Below are 21618 nucleotides of genomic sequence, written 5' to 3'. Positions count from 1 at the left end.
TGGGCTTTTTACCTATTCACATTGCAAGTGAATAAGTGGTACCAACTACGCGTGTACATCTTGTTATTCTATTTTTTATGCAGGTATGCCATGTACAATCTTCATCGAAGTCCAGACCTATGGGAAGGAGCTAACCCTTTCCAACTTTTTACTCTCTATGTTCAAGCTACCGGACATATTTCTTTTTGGGGCCACAAATCAGGACAAAAGTCTTCTTCTAGTTTTGCTCCAACCCCAAATCCTTCATAAAGTTAACATAGCTGGAAATGAGTCTTTTTTTAGACCTATCGCAGTCCTTGCCATAAGGACTGCGTCATATAAAGGAGCGCTGGCACATCCTTATTCTGCACCTGCGGTACATCCGCCCCAACCGTAACTGTTTTCTCCAAATCGTCTGTATAAAGGAGGAATACGATTGGGGCGAGGATGCAACCTTAGTGTATGCCTCGCTTAATACTGAACTGTTCTGAACATCCACCAGCATTGCCATACCTCACTGAGGCAGGGAGATCATGGTGGAGGAGCCTCAGAAAGGAAACCAGACCTCGTTGACACTCCTATTTACTAAAATGTCCCACAACCAAGGGCGTGAGACATAGTCGAACGCGCTGGTTGAATCCATGAATGCTAGGTGTGTAGAGGTGCCCTTCACATATTTATATTTGGCCAGAATAAGGTGAAGATTAAGACATTGTTCGATCGTGCCTAGACCTTTCCTAAACCCATACTGGGTTGTAGCCAAAATATGGTTTGCTCTAATCCAGTCCAGGAGGCGATCTAGTATGACTCTCCCAATAACTTTAACAGAAGAGGACAAAAGAGATATTGGACGATAGCATTTGGGATCATACACATCACCCTTTTTGAAAATAGGCACTATCACAGAGGTACGCCAGAAATTTGGGACACCCTCACTGCAAACTGAGTTAAAAACAGCGGTAAGTACTAGGTACAATAATGCGGGGATCTTCCTTAAATAAATCCAAAGGAATTCCATCTGGGCCTGGTGCCTTCTTGCCTTTACTGTTATCAATTGCTTTCCGCACTTCCCCTACATTAAAAATAAGGTTTTGACAAGTTCAAATCAGCTGTAATGGGGCATTCTCTGCAGCAAGGTCAGCCGAATAAAGGCCAGCATAGTGAGTCACCCAAGTCTCAGGGGGGATATGGACAGTAACTTTGTCTGCTGGTAGGGTGGGGGATAGGACAGACCATACGGCCTTCCAGAAGGCCTGAGGGTCTCTTGACAAGCAAGAGTCACCACTAGACCCCACTTTTCTTCCTTCAATGTTGCCTTTCTTTTTTTAATGGCAAGCTTATACAGCTTCCTACTTTCTCTTATAACTATCGGGTCTCTAGGGTTTTGTTAAAGCCCTATGTAAGGTATTATTAGCCTCTCTGCATGTCTTGTCGAACCAGGAATGCGCCCGTTTACAGGACTGGGACGTAGGTTTAGAAAGTAGATATTTGACTTTGTCTAACAGGATTGCGAAACCTTGTAAGATGTGAGCTTGCTCACATGGTATACAATTACAGCTAGACACCAGGGCAGAACTAAAGGAAATTATCTGCAACGTAAAACTATTCATGTTTGCTGAACGCCAGACCACCCTGCGCCCAGCATCTTTAGTGGATAATGGCTGAATGTATTAAGGCTTGGGCTTCGGTCCCCTAGACGGTAACACTAACTTAGCAGAGATAGGATTGAGGTCACTATAAGGCTCGATAAGGACCTCACAATCCTTAATAAAAGGAAACATGCCCCAGGAGGCGAATACATAATCAATAGTTCTTCCTATACCGTGTACATTAAAGGTGTGAATATAGTGGTCAGTCAAATTGGGTACCATATTAACCAAACCTCTTTCTAACAGGTGGCTAAGTAGCATCCATTACATTTTGGTCCGGCTCAGCAGCGGCTGGATCAAATGTGGATTGGGAAAGAGGTACTGGAAGACCCTATTTCGCATTAAAATCCCCCACCACCAACAGCTTAAAAGGACGATCCACTTGAGCCTCTTGCTCGACAAGCTTGTCAATCAGCATAAACAGCCTTTGAAAATTGCCTTTGGATGTAAATGTATTATTATAAAAATTTACCAGGTACAGCATAAAAGTATCTTTCCAGGCAAAACAAAAAACCTGCACCCCCCACCCACCGCTCCTGGAATAGCTGAATAATCATGTCAGCAATTTCCACTTTAAACCAGGCTGATATGCCCCCCTTAGGTCTACCTGATGTAGAAGGAACAGCGGGTAGGTTAAAACACATTAATCCATAAAAACAATGTCTTTACTCTCCCATGTTTCTTGCATAAAAAACTATATCATAGGTCATAATAAAAGACCGCCATACCTCCAAAACAATATTTGAGGCTATACCTGCTATATTCCAATTTAGGATTTTCAAACAAGTATCTGTTTGGCCTTTAACATTGATTGTACTCACACTTACCCTGACGGGCGGAAATAGTAAGGAACCGGAAGTGAAATGGGAAGCAGGGTTTACATTTGCATGGTCCTCCAGGCTAGTCCCAATACAAGTGCAAAAACAACAATTGATGGACAGAATTCAGAACAATGTCATACATTCACCCCAGTACAGAGATCTGGGCCTAAATCCATCGTTTTTTTGCACTCCACACCACCCCAGTTCAGACATGGCCATATGCAAATCAGCCTTGACCCTGTGTCTCATGGGAACAATCCAGCCCGAACTGCCAAGCCATGTCTTTCCTGGACCGGAATCAAGCATCCTAGGACCGGTTTCTGGCTATCAGCCGTCTTCAGCCAGGATAGCTTGACTCCAGTGGTGAGGAGAGCATGGGACTCAACCGATGGATTTAGGCCCAGATCTCTGTACTGGGATGAATGTATGACATTGTTCTGCATTCTGTCCATCAACTGTTATTTTTGCAATTGTCACCACGAGTGGGATGGGTATGCTCAGGCGTGAGTCCCATGCTCTCCACACCACTGGAGTCAAGCTATCCTGGCTGAAGAAGGCTGATAGCCAGAAACCGGTCCTAGGCTGCTTGATTCCGGTCTAGGAAAGACATGGCTTGGCAGTTCAGGCTGGACTGTTCCCATTAGGCACAGGGTCAAGGCTGATTTGCATTTAGCCATGTTGAACTGGGGTGGTGTGGAGTGCAAAAAAACTATGGATTTAGGCCCAGATCTCCGTACTTGGGTGAATGTATGACATTGTTCTGCATTCTGTCCATCAACTGTTATTTTTGCAATAGTCCCAATACAAGGTCCTGCCCCAGAATAGTCAAACGTTAAAATGTTATTCCTCCGTACGCTAGATCTACAATTACAAAATCCCCTACCCACCACCTCTACACCAGGCTCCGAAGGTGCATGATTAGGTCGAGAAGGGAATGGTATTTGGATAGCAAACACTGGACTAGCAAGTAATCTGTCAGCCTCCTGAACAACTGGGTAGGCAGACTCCTCCCCATACTGTCAATCTATTTCTTCCAAGCCAGCCAGAGGGGCAAATCTATTGGACAGGTGAACTGATAGTGAAGAGGGAGGTTCAGACAGTGCCGGGACTCTGGTAGGAAAACTGCCCGAGGTGCCCACTTAATTCCCCAAATGCTGATAAAAAAGCCAAGTGGGACTATCTTGATAGAACAGTGACTATCATGTAGCATATCAATTGCATAGTACTGTAACGTTGTAAGTACGCTCATTACAATTATAATTCTTATAACTCACAGATTTCGCAATATTAGTTTGTTCACTGGCACAATAGTTCTCTCTCCACACACTTGCGTTTTTGGCATGGGCAAGTCAAAGCATAAATTACATGATCATTCCTACAAGTGGTGCTTTTTCTAATTTAGTTTTTTCTACCTCTAAATGGATTTTCATAAACCTTTTTTATTTATACTATGTTCACACTCTTTGCATTTAATACAGTGTTAAAAACCTGGCTTTGTCCTTAATCATATTTCTCTCTTTTTCCTGGCTTTATTTGCTTTATGCTGTCCAACATATCTTTGTCCATCTCGTGGAGCATAGCCTGTATACTATCTCTCTGACATGCTCCTTGTGTTCTTCCAATGAGTGCTCACTTTCTGGAAACAGGCCTTTACATTTTGTTATATTGTCAAATTTGCTGTGCATTCAAAAACAGAGGTCAAATATCATGCTCTGTTTTTCAAAGGCGGTTTACTTTCCTTTCTCTGACTTCAAAGTAAGAGGATGTATTTGCCAATCCTTCTGGGTACTGGGGTGTGCTGGAGAAAAGGCTGTAAAATGTATATTTTTTTGTAGCACACAACAACATTTAAATCTCTGTAAATGAACTGTGCAAATAATTCTGAATATATCATAATTTGGAAAGCACAAATGACACATCTCTTTGTAATTCTGAAGTGTGTTGGGAACAAATACTTTAATACGATCAAAACACATGGTGATGCAATTTCCACACATTATCGTTTGTGCGCTGAATAACTTTACTCGGTACGACTGTATGTCTTTGCAAATGTAATGGTAATTTCAGTTGAAAATGTGTTGTGTGTAATGGCACTGAGCTACCAAACTATGCATACTCCACTCTACACAACTCTCTCCACTCTGACACTCTACTTCACTCTACCACACTCTACTCCCATCTACGCTACTTCACTCTAATCTACCATTCCAGTATACCATACTTCAATCCACGCAATCTACTCCACTTCATTGTACCCCACTCCACCTTATTCTACCCCAATCTACTCCACTTCAATCTACCCACTCTAATCCAATCTCCCCCACTCCATTCTACCTTACTCAAGTCTACCCCACTCTACCATAACCCAATACACCCAATCTACCCCACTCCAGTTCACCCAATCTACCCCCACTACTGGGCTCTACTCTACCCTATTTCACTTGACTCCAATCTACCCCACTTCAAGCAAACCCACTCCAGTCTATCCCACTACACTCTACACCACTCCATTCAAATCTACCCTACTCCAATCCACCCAATCTACCCCAATCCAACCTACCCTACCCCACTCCATTCCAATCTACCCTGCTCTAATCCACCCAATCTATCCCAAGTCACTCCAGTCTGCCCCATTCTACTCCAGTCTATCCCAATCCACTATTCCGCAATCTACCCCATTCCAGTCTAACCCAATATACTTCACTTCACTCTACCCCAATCTACTGCACTACTATCTACCACAATCCCCCCAAATCTACCCCAGCCCACTCCACCCTTTCCACTCCAATATACTTCACTCCACCCCTATCTACCCCACTCCATCCCAATCTACCCCACTCTACATCACTACAATCAACCCCACTCCAGTCTATCTTACTGCACACCAGTATACCCCACTCCAGTCTACCTCACTCTAAACCAATCTACCCCACTCCACGCTACCCCAATCTACCCCACTCTTTTGTAAACCATTCTACCCCATTCCATGCTACCCCAATCTACCCCACTCCACACTAACCCAGCCTACCGCACTCCACGCTAACTCTGCCTACCCCACTCCACGCTGACCCAGTTTACCCCATTCCACACTACCCCAGTTTTCCCCACTCCATGCTTCTCCATTCTAGCCCACTGCACGCTACTCCAATCTACCCCATTCCTCTCTACCCCACAAGTAACATTTAGCCATGCTGGACAGCAGCAGCCACACTGATGTACAACGCAGTTAAAAATCATTGCCAAACCCAGTAGCAAGACCATTTATACCCACAAAATCCACCCTTTTGGGCTAAAATCCTGACCATTATTTTTAATATGTCAAGCGTTCAGGGTTTTCCGCCATCATGGACATCCTCTACAATTATCCCGATATTTAAAAAGGGACAGAGAGGGAACCCTCGCTGTTATAGGCCAATCTCACTAATAGACTATGCAGTGAAAGTTTTAGGGAGAGTGATCTTAAAGAAATTAACGGATTGGCTAGATGAAAAAGAGGTTATATGTAATTTACAATATGGTTTTAGAAGCGGTAGAGGTACTATGGATCAGTGTCTTAATCTATTTTTACTAGCAGGTAAATACACTATAGTTAAAGCAAGGATGCTTTAGCTGGCTTTTATGGATCTGTCGTCTGCTTTCGATCTGGTAAATAGGTCCAAGCTCTGGCACATCCTGTTGGATATGGGCATTAATCCAAGAAAAATGCACAAGACGCTTTACATCAGGAAGAGGTGTCCGCCAAGGATTTATTTTAGCACCACTACTTTTTACTTTGTATATTAATAATCTGGGCAAGTTTTTAGAAATGGCTAGTCTGGACATACCTCAGGTAGGGAACAGCCTCATTCCGGTGCTCCTCTACTTGGAGTATGCCGTCCTATTGGCCTGTACAGCTATAGGGCTCCAAAGGCTTTGAGATTCCTTTGGGGCCTACATGGAATCTCTAGACTTAGCAATAAACATAGCGAAATCTCATGTAATGACTATGGGCCGGAAACCCAAAAAACCAAAAACTTTTATTTGTGATACTGTAGAATTGTGACCTCTTTCTTTTATCTGGGAGTACTTTTTGATGAGAAGGGTTCCTGGGTACCTCACAAAAAGTTAAAGCATATGCGATTGCTAGGTCAACGGCCGCTGTGAATGGTTTCGCGCTGCAACTGGGGGCTAAACCGATGGATGCAATGCTTAATATCTATAAATCTAAATGTATAGCGATTGCATTGTATGGCTCGGCAATATGGGGATATAAACCAATGGAGGAGATACAAACAGTTGAAAATAAATTTCTACGCTCCCTCCTGTCTGTTCCCCCAATCCACTCCGACTTTTTCAATTCACCAGAAACTAGGGGTTGGCTATGTGACAGACAGGTTGCAGCAGGCTCTGGTGTTCTGCTGGCTTAAAACCTGGCTTAACACCCAATTAACGCTGAACCTTAAGATAATCAGGGATTGTGTCACCTTGGACCAAGCCAACAAAGTTCCATGGCTGAAATATTATGTCAAGAATATTTTAACTAAGCTTGGACCCCAGACTTATTCAATTCTCTGGATAAAGTAACGAAAGATGATTTGGTATGGGTAAAAATACACTTATTGGATCGGATGAAGGTAGAGAGGGAGGAGATTAAACTAATGAAACATACAGTTATAATCCATTTCCTGTTAAAAACTATCCCTGCAATCGGACCTTATCTGAGGATTGTTACTAAACCATTTCACCGCCTGCTTCTAACGAGATTCCGTTTTAACGTAATTCATTTTTATTTGGGAAATTAACAAGGCTGGAGTAGGACGTGTGATTTAGGTCCCTGTACCTGTGATAATGTTCGTTACGGGGACACAATGCACTTTATTATGTTTTGTGATCATTATTGCACTATCCGCAGGAGGTTTTTAGTCCCAATCTTAAAAGGGAGAGGCTTCATTCAGGTTAAACCCGCTCTATTGTACTTACAAAAGCTTAATGATCCATGATAGATTTTTAGGTCTCGCGCCTAGCATTGCAGTACGCAGCGAGACCTCCTGTAGGGGCTTCTGAAAGCTGACCACACGCTTGTGCGTGTGGTTTTCTTATCGTTGCAGGCTATTGGGCGTTGCGTGCGTCTGTTTTGCATTATTGTGCCCAGACTTGTGCGCCATAATGCAAAATAGATGGCCTGCTCCCTCACACAAGCGCGCGATCTCGCGCACCACTCGTTTAAATTTTCATTTCACTTTCACAAAATATTTTCATGGCGCTTCTATTTTAACACATCACAGCGATTAACTAGTTGGTGCAAGCGCACGTTGTGCCTCGCTCTCAGCTCTTCTTCCTTCTCCGTTGTTGCCCACTCTCCAGCTCTGCTTGGACTCTTAACTTGTCCACTCCACCTCCACTTTTTATTTTCATTGACTTTACGTAAAAAAAAAAATCCCTTTGTTGTGGGTCGGGCCGTGCAGCTCAAAACGCTGTCACAGGTATTTACTTTATCCGACTCCTTGCTACCGTAGACTCTGTCCTGCTGCTTATTTAATTCCAGCAAATTGGATTTCGGCAGCACAAAACGCTGTCAGCATTCCAGTGCACCTCACTTACTGGTGTATAAGACGAGGACCTGCTGCTTAGTTAATTTCAGGCAATCTGATTTGGTGACCTGCTTGTTTTACTAACGGGGCCGGCATAATGTTTACAAAATGTGTCGCTCGCCACAATGGCCTCTCGGGTGCCTCTCCTCACTTCAGCCCTCTCCTCTTGCCCCCCTCCCTTCCCTCCCAGCACAAATGTAAAACAAAGAGAGCAACAGCGCTGCGAAATCGGACACTTCCAGCCTGCGAGTCCACTGACAAGTAAGGTTGCTTTTTTTATTAATAATGTTTTTATTTTGTTTTCACACTGGTAATGCACAATGGCCGCTTGGATGCCAGTAATGCATTATTAGTTATTCTGGGAAAATATTGTTCTTCTAGTGATAACCGAACGTAGCTTTAGTGCAGGAGGTGCATTAGCACCAGGTCCGATTTCTGTAAGAGTTCCTCTGATCCCCATTGTCGCGGTTGCCTTTTTTATCATCGCCCTTATGTTTGGTCACTGAACTCGTGTGCATTGCTTGCTTTCTGATTAAAACCTCCTTGCTGTGCCACTGAATGGAATTTTATGTTTATAAAACTCACACACCGGCAGCAGTGGGAGGCGGGAAACAGTGTTGTGGCAAAGGATGCTTCTGTGGCACCCATCTTCTGTTACTGAAAAGTAAAACAGACATCTAAAGGCTAGTGTCCAACAACTTGCCATGTGAATGCAGTGGAGGAGGGGGATTGTACAACACTAAAAGCCTGGCACATCACGGCACAAAGTAGCCTTTCAGCCTATAAGATATTGTTCAAGCCACTGAGTCTGGTGTGTTTGCATCAGCATGCCACCCTGCAGTACTCATAGCTCATGCGTGCAGCAGTGAACAACTACGGAAATGTGTTTGCACAATATTTTCTACAGCACCCGTCTGTTCTGTGTTAAATCCCTGGCAGCGCCATCATTTTCAGGACAGAAAGTTACAGATACATGCGTTACATTTACACATGATTTACAAACAGATTTTGTAAACACTCTTTAGAAGGTTCTTGTGGTTCAAATGGATACATAGTTGAAACGTGCAGCTTTTCTTAACAAATAGGAGGGCAGAGCTGTCCCTGGAAAGCGCATTCATTTAATCATATATTCCCTTCGGAGGTGTGGTGCAAGAAGCCCCCAATATTCAAGGAGCCCACATGCCTCTGAAGGCCTATGAATTATATCTGTGAGATATGTGATGCTGCGGGCCCCTTCTCATATTCTGCACAGGAGACCCATGATTTTGTATAGTGCCACTGTTCCCATTATGGTGAAAACGAGAGATCAATGTTCTCCTCTTAAGTACATATTTGTTTGTGTGATCACACCTTCAGATTTGCTTATATAATACATGTTTTCTGTTTTGTTCTGAAGTCTGTTCTGGCTTTGGCGTATTAGCATTCCAATTCTCTTTTAATGATTGGGGACAGTCCGACCCTCTTTTGCGTTGTCTTTTTTTTCTTTATATGCTATCTCAATGGCATTGTTCGTAATCACATATAATTTCTTTACCAAATAAGTTGGCTAGATTGTGGCATGATTTATTTTGCAAAAAGTTTGATTCCAGATTAGTAGTTGGTGCAAGGTAAACCAAGGGAAACTACTATAAAGTGATTCTACATCTTTGAGTTTTTTCATCAGTATGAATTTACCTCAGTACCGAGGTAGTTCATTATATGCTGCATAATTATCTGATTTTTAGGTCGAGCCTGGGCAGCACATGCACTGTTCTGCGAGGAATGCTGTATTTAGGTAGGAACTTGAAGCTCCGCCCACCCTTCGCCTATATTTTTCATTGGCTTTTGTTATTGTCGAATGTAAACCATAACTATTGATTGGTCAATAGGCTTAGTAGCCCCGCCTTAGTACCGTCTTGACACATTTTGTAAAATCCCATGGCAACACCCCTTGTTACGTGTGTTGTTACTTCTATAGGCTTTACTTACAGCCTCCGAGCACTATTTTCTGAAATAGCTTTGTCCTGCCTGCTTTTGCAAACAGGACATGCATTCTCCTAACGCTTAAAAAATTTTTTTTATAGCACTATACACATTTGTAATGCAATAGGTCACGCATTTGAGAAAGTATACGCTATTGGCATTGTGCCTTTTATTTATCTGTTTTTAAAACAACACGCAAATAAAAGGCATTGTCATTTACAATGCCAATAGCTCAAACTCATGCAAATGCGAGACCTATTGCATTGCAAATGCTTGTTAATATTGTGAGCTTTCTTGTCGCAGCAGTGAGGCTTAGAAAAATGCGGCACTCCATGCTGGTATCAGAATACTGTAAAGTCTATGTTACTACTTTTTTAATACTTGCCTTTTTATCACTAAATTTTTTTTATTGTAATGTTGCATTGCCATTATTGTTTTTACCATATGGAAGACTTTATGTATTCATGAATTTAGTTTTAATCCCGTCCTAATTTTCTTAAATCACTCTATTATTGAAGAATTGGTTATGAAATTTTATTGTTTAATGTATATGTTTTTGTTGTGTACCGTATCTGTTTTATATAATGCATTGTGAGTTAATGATTGGTACTTTTATGGTTTTCAGTAACCGAATAAAGTGGTTTGAATAGGAATAGAATAGGCAAGACCGACTGGCTTTGTCAATGCTTCTATTGTGATCACCTAGCACTTTCATTTATATATTTATCAGAAATATAGCCGAAAGACAAATATTTAATGAATGTAACAATAAACAGATCTAAAGTTACCAAATGATGCCCTAAGTAGGCCTTGAATATGATATACTAGCAGGTATTCCCGAACATTGAGAACTTCATCGACAAAGACTTTTGATACAAGGAAAAGAAAAAGCAAAATGCTTAAACCACTCATCCAGGTCGCTGAAGAAATCTCCATTAGGGACCGCTGTTATGATTCCCTTCTCACAGGTATTTTTAAATAGGTTCCCACTTCTGCCACAAATTTGGAAAATTTGAGAACATTTGGTACTTCAAGATGCAGCTCATCTCATGATGAATATGCTGCCTTAGCAGCACACTTGAAAAACATTTTATTAACATTTGCTGATATCTAAAATGAATTCAGCAAACTTTGTTTGGATGCAGATTCCAGTCCATGGGCAGACGTTGGACAGTTTTTAGAAAGCATTTCGTCAAGTAAACTCCCACTTCTGAATACTTCTGATTTAGTGTCTAAATGACTCACCTTCAGAACGTGGAAATCTTGTTTCTAATCTCAGCTTCAGCACTTGACCAAAAATGGGTGATTCTGGGTAAATATTTCTTCCTCTGCTCCAGATTGTTAAAATGTGTAATTTAAACATGTAAAGTAAAAATGAAAACATCAGTGTGCTGTCTGATGCTGGGCCATTCCCTTCCCATCCCATCACAATCTCGTTTCAGTAATATGATTTTAACTGGACACTTTGCACGCCATACTAATCCTTGTTCAGCCCTCATGTTTGAGACCGCACCTGCTGCAGTTATTGCCGAAGTTACTTGCATATGACAAATAATCTCCAGCATGGGTAAGCAAGAATAAGGGGGACCTTTATCTTGTCCATGAAATAGTGAAGGCAATGCCAGCTACTTAAGGCTAGCAATTAACTATACCAGCATTTAGCCTGGCAAATCTGATAAAGACGTATAGCCGCAGATTCCTTAACTTCGAATATCCCCAGGCGTCAGACACGATCCTGAAAACTTTCAGCAGCAGCACCTCTGCGCGCCGAGTTTGGCGTCGCACGGCTCCGCCCTGACGTCATCCACGGACGTGACATCAGCGGAGCCATATATGCCCCTCCCGGCGCGCTGACGTCCGTTTTCTCCTTTTCCGCGTCCCAACGCGGATCCTGGAACACCAGTGGTTCCTTGACCTGTTTTTCAGGTCTTCTTGACACCTTTGGCGTCCCGGAACAGTGTGCAATGCCTTTGGGCTTTAAGGCGTGTGAGACCGGTGCACGTCAGATGTCGGTAACGGACCCGCACGCCATATGTATGTGGTGCCTCGGAGTGCACCATGACTCCAAAGAGTGCAACAATTGACAGCGGATAAAAGCAAAGTCCTTACGGGAGCGTTGGATGAAATTGCTGGCTGCACGGTTGTCCGGTCCTGTACTTTCGCATCACCGCTCTCCCTCTCAGGATTAAGCCCACTCTCGAGGTCGTTTCCACAGACGTAGTTCGGAGGCGGGCAACATAAACATAAGTCCAGGAGGTCTTCCTCCCATACTCGTGACGCGGGCGCCTGCACTTCTGCCCGGAAAAGCATTCGAAGGTCGTCTCCTCCGTACCCCCCTGTCCGGGTGCTGGAGGCGAAATGGAGGCTTATTCTGAAGCACTCCGCTCTCACTTTGGTCCCCCCTCTCATTGGTGCGCCTTCGGGTCCCATTGAGGTGAAAGGCACTCATGCCGGGTCTTCGCCGGTGGATTGGTCCTCTGCTCCGGCAGAGTGCATCGAATCCGGTGCAGGAGCCGATTCGACGCCGACGGGACACGGCCCATGGGTCCTCCCAGTCGTCCGTCTAGCCCACCCCGTCAGTCTCCGCATAGCCAGGAGCGCTGCTCCCTGGGTCGACGTCAGAAGCGGCGCTGGACTTGACGCCCTGTTCCCCACATGTTGCAGTGTGATAGACATCGGATGGAGCCCAGCCTGTGTCCCCCTTGGAGGTCGTCGACGTCCAAATGACTCCGCTCGACGTCCTTCGACGCCGGTGCCCACGTCCACATCTCCATTTCAGGAGGTTGATATTCCACCAGACTGCTCGAACGTCCATGCGACTCCTACGTGGCATCGATCAACGCCGGTGTCGGCACCTACACCGCCTCTTATGCCACACGCTGACGCTCCTCTGGACTCCCTTGATCTCCTCCACTGTTGCGGTCTAGTGGACGGGTTAATCTCCAGCCTTCCCCTACGGATGGGTTATTGTCACCTCCCCAAATGGCAACTGAGGCTAGTGTGCTTACGCATGGGCTATTCACAGGGCAGCTGATATTCATTGTTTTCAGGCCCCTGTGGTTCCTCTGCCTCCTGATCCCTTGTTGGATCTTCTCCATAAGGAGCTGGTTGAAGTGAAGCCTTTGCATCCTTGTTTGACATCATGCTGGGCACAGGGACGAGGCCTTCCTTGGGTGACCCTGTTGATTGGGCCATAGCTCGTCGACACCGTCCTGCCCCTAAGGATCCGCTCTCTCTTTCCCTTCCCCCTAGGGCGCAGGGCCTAGTTGTTCAGGCAGCCTTCAACTTAGCCTTCCTCCGCCCTGCCTCTGTTGCCTCCCACCAGGGAGTCTAGGTCGTTAGACGCATGTAATTGCCAGATTTTCGCCTCTGCTAGTGCTAGCAGCTGCGCCATGAATACAGGGGAATGGCGCAATTCTCCCTCTGCTCTTCTCTTGACGCCACTGACTCGGTGGGACGAGCTCTTGCTCAGTCGGAGGCTTTGCGCCGCCAAACTTGGCGCAAAGCCAGTCACTATCTTAAGGCCCTTGTTCTGTTCAGTTCAGGCGCAGTTCTCACCACTGATGCCCTATCCTCTTTTTGCACCAAGATACAATTCTTAGTGTTGGCGCAACCTGGGAATGCCCCTGGTATAATTGCTATCATAGGGTGTTTGCGTTGTTTCTTCCACTTTTGTGGTGCTAGTTCTCCCCTCCCCTTTAAGGCTTGGGGTAAAAAAATAATATTAATCCAGCCCTTACTGGGCTTATCTTTGAAGGTGGCGGCTTCGCCCTGTACCTCTCTACTGTACCTTGCCTTGTGCCCTCGATTTTGGGGCACTTTCCTAACAGGAATATTTACACATTCCCTGCTGCTTCCGCACAGCTGTTTCACACACTTCTGCTTGGATTCCTGCTGTATCACTCTCAAAGGAAGTGTTCTCTTTAGGATACTCGCTTCTTGAGTTCTTGGACCATTCGGTTGGTCCTGACTGTTTCAGATTGTCATGTCTAGCTCCGTCTCCTCCTCTATCTTGCGGGGGAGTGTTGCTCCTCCCGGGCGAGGGGCTAATGTGGCTTACTAGTCTGAACATTGTTCTGTTCACTTCTGCTTCCTCATGACTGTTGGTACTTTTCGCATCCTCTGTGTTACGCTTAATTTTTCTGCATATTTCTTTGCCTCCGTATCTGCTGTGCTGTCAACGTTCCTTCATTCGGTGTCCGTGGTCATTGCCCCGGTCTGCTTGCCTAAGTTCTCTTATATGGATGTCCAGCTTGCTTGGTGCCCCTTTTTGCCGGTTACCTTCTTGCTATTCCGTCTCTTGCATCTGGGCTGCTCACGCAACCCTACAGGAGGCTTCTTGTTCTACTTTGTGTGGTTATACCGTCTGCACGGTATGCTTCTGTTACGCCCGGTCTTCCACTTGACTATCATTCTTACTGTAGACCTGTTTTGGGTGCTTCTGATTGTTGCCGTCAGCCTTTCACATGCCTCAAAACGGAGTGACTCTCCAACGGCAAGTCTTCTGTTTCTACTACTACTCGCACTTTCTGTTCATGGAACGGCATCCTGCCAATACTGTCCTACGTATTTGGTTGGTACGGATTCAACTGTGCTTTTGCCACTGTTGTGCATACTGGACTGGTATGTGTTGACTCTGTCCTACTGGTTGTCTTCTCTCTGGGTTTTACTTACAGTCAGTACGCCAAATTCTGCGGATCCATCAGTCCCAGGGTTCAGTTCCACTTCTTGCGAAGTCATGAACTTTCCTTTTCACACAGACCTATCTAGTGTATGTTTTCTTTCTCTCACCCGGTATACATACGGGGGTCTTCATACTGTTCTTTAACGGATTGTGGTACCTTTGCCTCCCAATGTTTTTCTCTCTTTCTGAGCTTCATGGTCTGGTGAGGCTGCGCTGGTTTGCGGTTCCCCGTGAGTCGTCACCTTGTTGACGGCTATGTTGCCTCTGCAATTTATTGGGGTTCAGTCGCAGACCCGCCTCCTCTATGGGTATGGCTTTAGTATCTATTCTAAGTTAAGGAATATGCGGCTAGACGTCTCTATCAGATGAACGAGTTACTTACCTTCGGAAACGATGTATCTGGTAGAGACATAGTCTAGCCGCAGATTCCTTAACGCCCGCCCGTCCTCCCTGTTCTGCGAGGACATTTTCAGGTTGGGCTTTCTATTCTTGCCTCCCTCCGGGTGGCTTGATCCTTCTGCAGGGTGACGCTTTCACTTCACTCCAACACAGGATGCTGATGCTTCATTCTGTTTTCATAGCTCTACTCCGGCCAGTATTGTAATTGGTCGGTATGCTCATTTGTCATGTATTCTTTTCAATCCTACGCTCTCGGTTGTGCAGTGTGGGTTCTATTTGTGTTTTTTCCCATCCCCGCTCTCCCCTTCTCTATCGCCTTGGGGTCTCTTACCACCCCTGTGCTCCATTGGTTTGAAGTCTATTAGCTCTGCCACATGTTATAGGTCTCTTAATGGGGATACAATGTCTCTTCTGGTGATTTCTTGTGGTCAATTGTCCTAGTTCCTGTGTGCCGGACTTGTTGTCCTTCACAGTTATACATTAAGGTTGCAGACTTTGTCGTCTGCCATGATGTTGTTTACATCTTCATTTACCTTCAAGGGTGGTTGGCCTTCACTTTTGCTGGGTTGCTTCTCAGGTCAGAGCGGTGCTCTGCTCTTTCCCTTCACTAGTTTGCAATAGAGAGTGCCTGGCACTTTCCTTTATGGTGCTGTTTTTCACCATTCAATGTTGTTTCATCATTTTCGCACACTGTTCCTATATTCTAACAGTTTTTTAGGGGTGGCGGCGCGTTGTGGCGCTGAAAAGTTTCTCTGACGAAAACTGACGTCAGCGCGTCAGGAGGGGCATATATGACGCGCTGTGGTGCTGCTGCAGAAAGTTTTCCGGATCCAGTCTGACGCCTGGGGATATTCTAAGTTAAGGAATCTGCGGCTAGACTATGTCTCTACCAGATACATCGTTACCGAAGGTAAGTAACTCGTTCATTAAACCAAGCATGTAGAAAGTGTTCAATGTGGTAAAGCAACAAGGTAATTCAAGACATGATCAAAGAGTTAAAGTATTTTGAAAATGGTCTGAGTAAAGGAAAATAGGAGAAAAAATGAATTTGTAATGCATGAAGTGGAGGCGAGAAAGGGTTGTGCTCTCCTCACTGCTTCGCTAGTTGAAGATTTTGTGAAAGTGCATTTGACATTAATGGGCAGTTGAAAATGTAGAACTAGCTCTAAAGGGACTCAATATATTGGGCTCGCTTAAAAAAGTTAATTGTTTAAGGATGGATTTCATAAACGTGTCATCAAGGGCAGATTGTCAAAATACATTTTGAAGCTTTGCTTTAAAATGCTCCTGGCCCGCGAAGGTCCTTGCAGGCTTTGCTGAGCGAAATTGCGGCCTTTGGGATCTCTCAGGTTTTAAAGTGAACGTGACGAAATCACGGATTCTAAATCTATCCATTCCACCAGAGGAGGTTGAGGCGTTGCAGCGGGACTTCACATTCCAATGGGCGCAATCTGACATGGATTATCTGGGGTTCAAAGTGGCGCCGACTATCGCCAAAACGGTGTCGCTGAACTATGCTTGGCTGTTGGACCACACGGTCAAATCTCTGGACGCCTGGTCGCGCCTCAAACTGGCTTGGTTTGGGAGGGTAGCAGCGGTCAAAATGACGGTACTACCCCGTGTCTTGTACATTTTTCAAATGCTTCCGCTGGCGCCGCCCCTAGGAGCCCTTAAGAAATTGCAGTCACTTATAACCCGCTTTGTATGGGAGGGTAAGAAGCCGCGCATCTACCTGGCACAAATGGCGACCCCGAAAAGGCAGGGGGGACTGGGTCTACCGCTGGTTGGTGTCTACTATCATGCGGCGTGTTTACGGTTTATTGTGGAATGGAATAGACAGTTGTCTAGCAAACATTGGCTTTTCATGGATCAGTCAGTTGCGGGGGTGAACATATGCAGGGAGCTATGGCTGCCCCGTAGGCATAGGGCGTGGGGACTATATTCTTCCCTGGTCACCGCGCCTACCCTCAAAGTGTGGGATGGTATCGCTGTGAAGAAAGGGTGGACTTCCTTCCCCTCGTCGCTGGCTCCCATTTTTGACAACCCAGACTTTCCTCCGGGGCAGGCATCTGTTGTGTTCCACAGATGGTGAGAGAAGGGGTGTAAGAGGGTAGGATCCCTTTTTGATACTGAGGGCCTGATCCCATTTGTCCAACAGCAGAAAGATTATGACTTGCCATCCTAGGACGCCTTTTCTTACAGCCAGGTTGCGCATTGGGTCACTAGGTCAGCTAACTATTCAATGTTTATCTTTTCTTGGGTTGTTAGTACACTTTAAAAGGGAACCGGTGCAGTTTTCTGAGTGATTGCTCCTCGAGCGGCCGCCTCCTGAGCTGATGGCTCGAATGTGCAAACCGCTCTGCCGGCCTTGGGATGTAGGCATGAAGCTGTGTTTCTTTTTCCGTGTCCCGCTTAATAAAAACGATTGATTCTAAAATGCTCCTGGCAGAAAGTAGCAATTTCTATACATTCTAGTCTATGAATGTGGATGTCTCAACCTTAGTGGCCACTTTAGTTTCTGTTTGGGAAAGGAACAGGCTGCAAAGTTTCTTCAGTTTAGTGAAGGAAGGATAGGAGTTGTGCACACATGGTTTATCTGAGCGCACACAAGAATGTAGAGCACTGTATTCATCTCTACAAATGAACACTTCTGACCTGGTGAAATATTGTTGCAAGGAAATACTATTTGGATCTTCAGCAGCAAGGCACTCTGTAAAACTGTATAGGGGCTGTTTGATATGTCCAGAGTATAAAAACTCCCACCTCCAGCAGCACTGAGAAACACACCCGCTTTCTGTCTTTCTCTCCTCTACCTTCTTACCAATTTTCCTGTTTGCAAAACACTGATGTAATTTTAATACCTTGTGCCGTATTTTCTAGGTAAAGTATCACCTTCGCTTCAAGTACAGCCCACGGAATGCCCCCCTGAGTGAGCAGACTGGCCTCAACCCCAATATGGACAGAGATTGGCACACCCGCTACCTGTTTCCAATCTTTCAGCTTCCTGGCCCACGAGAACCCCAGTACTCAGATGGAGGGACACCAGGTATGGACTTATTTGCACCATTTGGCGGTAGAAATAGGGTTGCTTTGTCTTTTCCCTAGTATGTAGTGCGTCAGAGTTACGTTTTAGCTCTTGCGCTGTGGTATATTTACAGTGAGCATTAATGACAGAATTCAGCTACACTTAGTTTTTCTGTTGGTCAATCAGTGATTTCCACTGCTCTGAAGATATTAGTAAGATCTTGTTGTCAGCCCCGTTTTATATAATGATTTTATGTTCTGCCAATCTGAAAGCGCTGGTCTCTGGAGCTTGAAGGAGCTAGCTTAGGTGTGCTTTGAAATTAAGGTGTCATTTAAAGCCCGGAAGGCGAGCATGAATTGAGTCCTGTGTTTGAGTTTCGTTTTCTCTGTTAGGGGCTGACGACCATCTTGGTGCTAGGGGATAAGAGTGGTGTGGCTCACTGATTAGAGGCGGCAGACCCGTAAGCAGAGAACGGCCCTAGACCAGGGTTCAATTCCAGACGCGGCAGGGTCATGGACCAGGGTCAAAACGGACTCGATAATTCTCGCCTCGGTGCCTACTCTAACCAGGGAACACACTCTGCAACTCTGGGCATTAAGCTTGCCTCATCTCTACAACGGCCCCCCACAGACGCCGGGGATGCCAGGTTTCACCTTGGAGATACCTAGAAAGGGACCATCTCACAGGGAAAACCAGGACGGGTTCCCCAGCGGTCTTCAGCGCCAGGATACTCCATGGAGTCGCAGTGCGCTTTACAAGTACACCCACATTTACATTTACATTTACATTTACATAAGGGCTGCTCCAGAATGGCTTCCACAATTTGGTTCCCACACTGGTGCCCTGCTGGTATCCGCTCATAATCAGTTGAATAGTCGGGAATGGATGAAGCATGCACAGAATTAAACTGAGTGTAGGAGCACCTTTCTTCTCGCTCGCTCGCAATACACCTCACTCACCAAAGGCCATCATTTTAATCTCTGCCTTCTGCCTCACCTCCTCCTTGAATCTGACAAAGGACTAAGCAAAGGACTAAGCAAGCCCTGGAATTCCTGTATCACCTTCCCACCTAACAATGGTTATGAACAAATGACCACTGTTGCCTTTCCCTCCTCGTACTCTTCTAATACGGCAGCCATCTTAGAATTGTACAGCCCTTATACTTACAATAGACCAATGAACCACTAATGCCCATGTATTTTACCCCTGCCCACTTATAAACGGTTACCTAACTTCTGAAGACTTTTCCACTACCTAGCTCCATTTACCTAAACTAACAGTGGATCGAAGAAGCCCTAACCCCATGTATTTACCCCTACCGCACATCAAAAGTTACCCAACTTCTGTAACTTAAGCTCCTCCTGCACATACAATTTTGCAAACATCCTGGATTAGCTGGACCCTCAAACATTTAAAGGAAGAACACAACGCCTTTTCAAGGATTCGGAGAATTAAATTGTGTGGTAAGCCACACATCCCCCTAGGGAGCATTACAGCTGTAACCTGACTTCCCAATCAATCATCAACTATGTTCCCACTAAATCTCTCCATTAACTCAGCTCTCGTGTGCTACGGACCCAACTCATAGACCATAATTTACCTGGAAAATATGTTCAATAACGCAAAAAAAACTTCAAGCACAGAATTTTGAAACAGCACCAAGAAACACTTATAGTTGACGACTACCACAGCGCAACAGACGGCAATAAGAAAACCAACTTTGTCTTTTACACTAAACGCCCAACAAAATGGGAAAACATCTTCCTTTTCTACCTCCAAGTAACCAAACTACGCTTTGGTTAAAAAATGTCCACGTCTGTCTCCTCTACCATTAGAGGGGCAACTCACCATCTCCATCTTCAGAACAGAAAAATTCTCATACAGCCCACCGACCCTCACCTCACCACTTTTGACTGTCACTTCCCAACACTATTCTCTGCATTAGCTCAACAGAAGCTCCTAACCCACTCTCCCATACCCCCTCCCCCCCCCTGACAAAAAACCTAGAACCGACCTGTTCCCCCTTTCCGGCCGACTCACTCTCCAACACAGAAACTTCCACCTTTACTCATTACAATCACAATACCCCCATTATCTCACCCCCCCAACAAATATCCACCATAATGACTGTAATAACCCCCACCCTGACCAACAAATACTCTGTTAATAAACCCTCGAAAGCTTATCCCGCGATAGGCAGATCGGACACCAACTACAGTCGATCCACTAGAGAACTCGCTTTAGGAACTCCCATCCAGACTACATTAGACCCGACTCTGCTTGCTCAAACTATCTCTAACCCCAATACTCTGCACCCTTTCCACATGCCCAAACTCTCCTCACTGCCAAGGTCACTGTTAGCCCCAAGGTCACTGACCTCCCTCTAAGCACTGCGCATGCGCCTGACCCTGACCCAAGACCTCCAATGCCCCCTCTCAATCCCAAGTCTGGAAGCATCAATAATCTGACTCCGCCTGTGCAATCAATCCCCACTCCTATTCCCGATAACACCATCCTTCCACATAACCCAATACCCCCAGTACTGTCTCCTGCCACTGACCCTAGACATACAATGCTCCCACCGATGGCTAGAAGCACAATTGACTCACTTACACAACGACTTATCCGAATGGAGAAAAAAAATCTACTCTAGCTGCTGACATCCTCCATCTAAGTCAATACCTTCCTTACCAGGTTAAGCCACTCTGGTCACACACCCTGGGCAATCGCACCCCCCACACCCCCCAGACTGCCCCCCCCCCCCCCCCCCCCATGGCCCTACAAAGCACCACATGGCTCCCTACTCCTTTGGACGGCCAGACCCAATGTGCCCTCCGTGCTCTCCAGCCCATCTCTAATCCGGAAGCCATTGATATTGACAATTTTTACCTCACAATGAGTCGGATTACAGCTCCCTTCTTAATCCTTTTAATACTTGGCACAAACCGAATCCCTAGAACTGTTTATTCGCCCAGACACCTGCTCCATACACAACTATTCATACAGTACGTTCCAGCAATGATTATCCCTGTCCTATATCATGTATGCTTCTCAACTGTAGATCAGCAGTACAACACGCCACAGATATTGCTGAAGTTATACTCCGTGAAAAAATTGATATAGCCTTCCTCACCGAAGTCTGACACAATGACCACTCTTCCCGCATGCTAGACATACTCACTCCTCCAGGCTACAACATTATCAGACAGGATAGACCGATTAGAACAGATGGCGGACTAGCTATCGTTCAGAAAGAAGGTATACAACTTGCCACATTAAAAAATGCAGAATATCTGACGTTTAAGCACTTTGGTGTTGAACTTACAGTCAAAGGCTCCACGGCCATCAAATTCCCCACCAACTACCACCCACCGGGTGAGCGTGCCCACTTCGCCGAAGAAGTAACCGTCCTAGTAACATGATTCTCAGTAACTGATATAAAAGACATGTTCCTGGGGGACTTCAGTTTCCACTGGAATAACCAAGAAGACACCATAGTCCAACTTGCTTGAAATCAATGACCTTAAAC

General features: G+C 45.3%; 1 protein-coding gene across 2 annotated transcripts in view; it reads left to right on the top strand.

Annotated features, from left to right (window-relative positions):
- ABCA3 (ATP binding cassette subfamily A member 3) overlaps positions 1-21618 on the top strand; it is a 642985-nt gene that overhangs the window by 231514 nt on the left and 389853 nt on the right. For both annotated transcript variants that reach the window (XM_086941282.1, XM_086941283.1), the window contains exon 5: positions 17945-18110. In XM_086941282.1, the coding sequence (XP_086797408.1) occupies positions 17945-18110 (166 nt within the window). The remainder of the gene's footprint in view (positions 1-17944; positions 18111-21618) is intronic.

The sequence above is a fragment of the Lissotriton vulgaris genome, chromosome 10 (assembly GCF_964263255.1).
Source record: "Lissotriton vulgaris chromosome 10, aLisVul1.2, whole genome shotgun sequence".
In the NCBI taxonomy this organism is placed as follows: domain Eukaryota; kingdom Metazoa; phylum Chordata; class Amphibia; order Caudata; family Salamandridae; genus Lissotriton; species Lissotriton vulgaris.
Note: the sequence above shows the minus strand (reverse complement) of the source record. Positions and strands in the feature narration are given on the sequence as shown.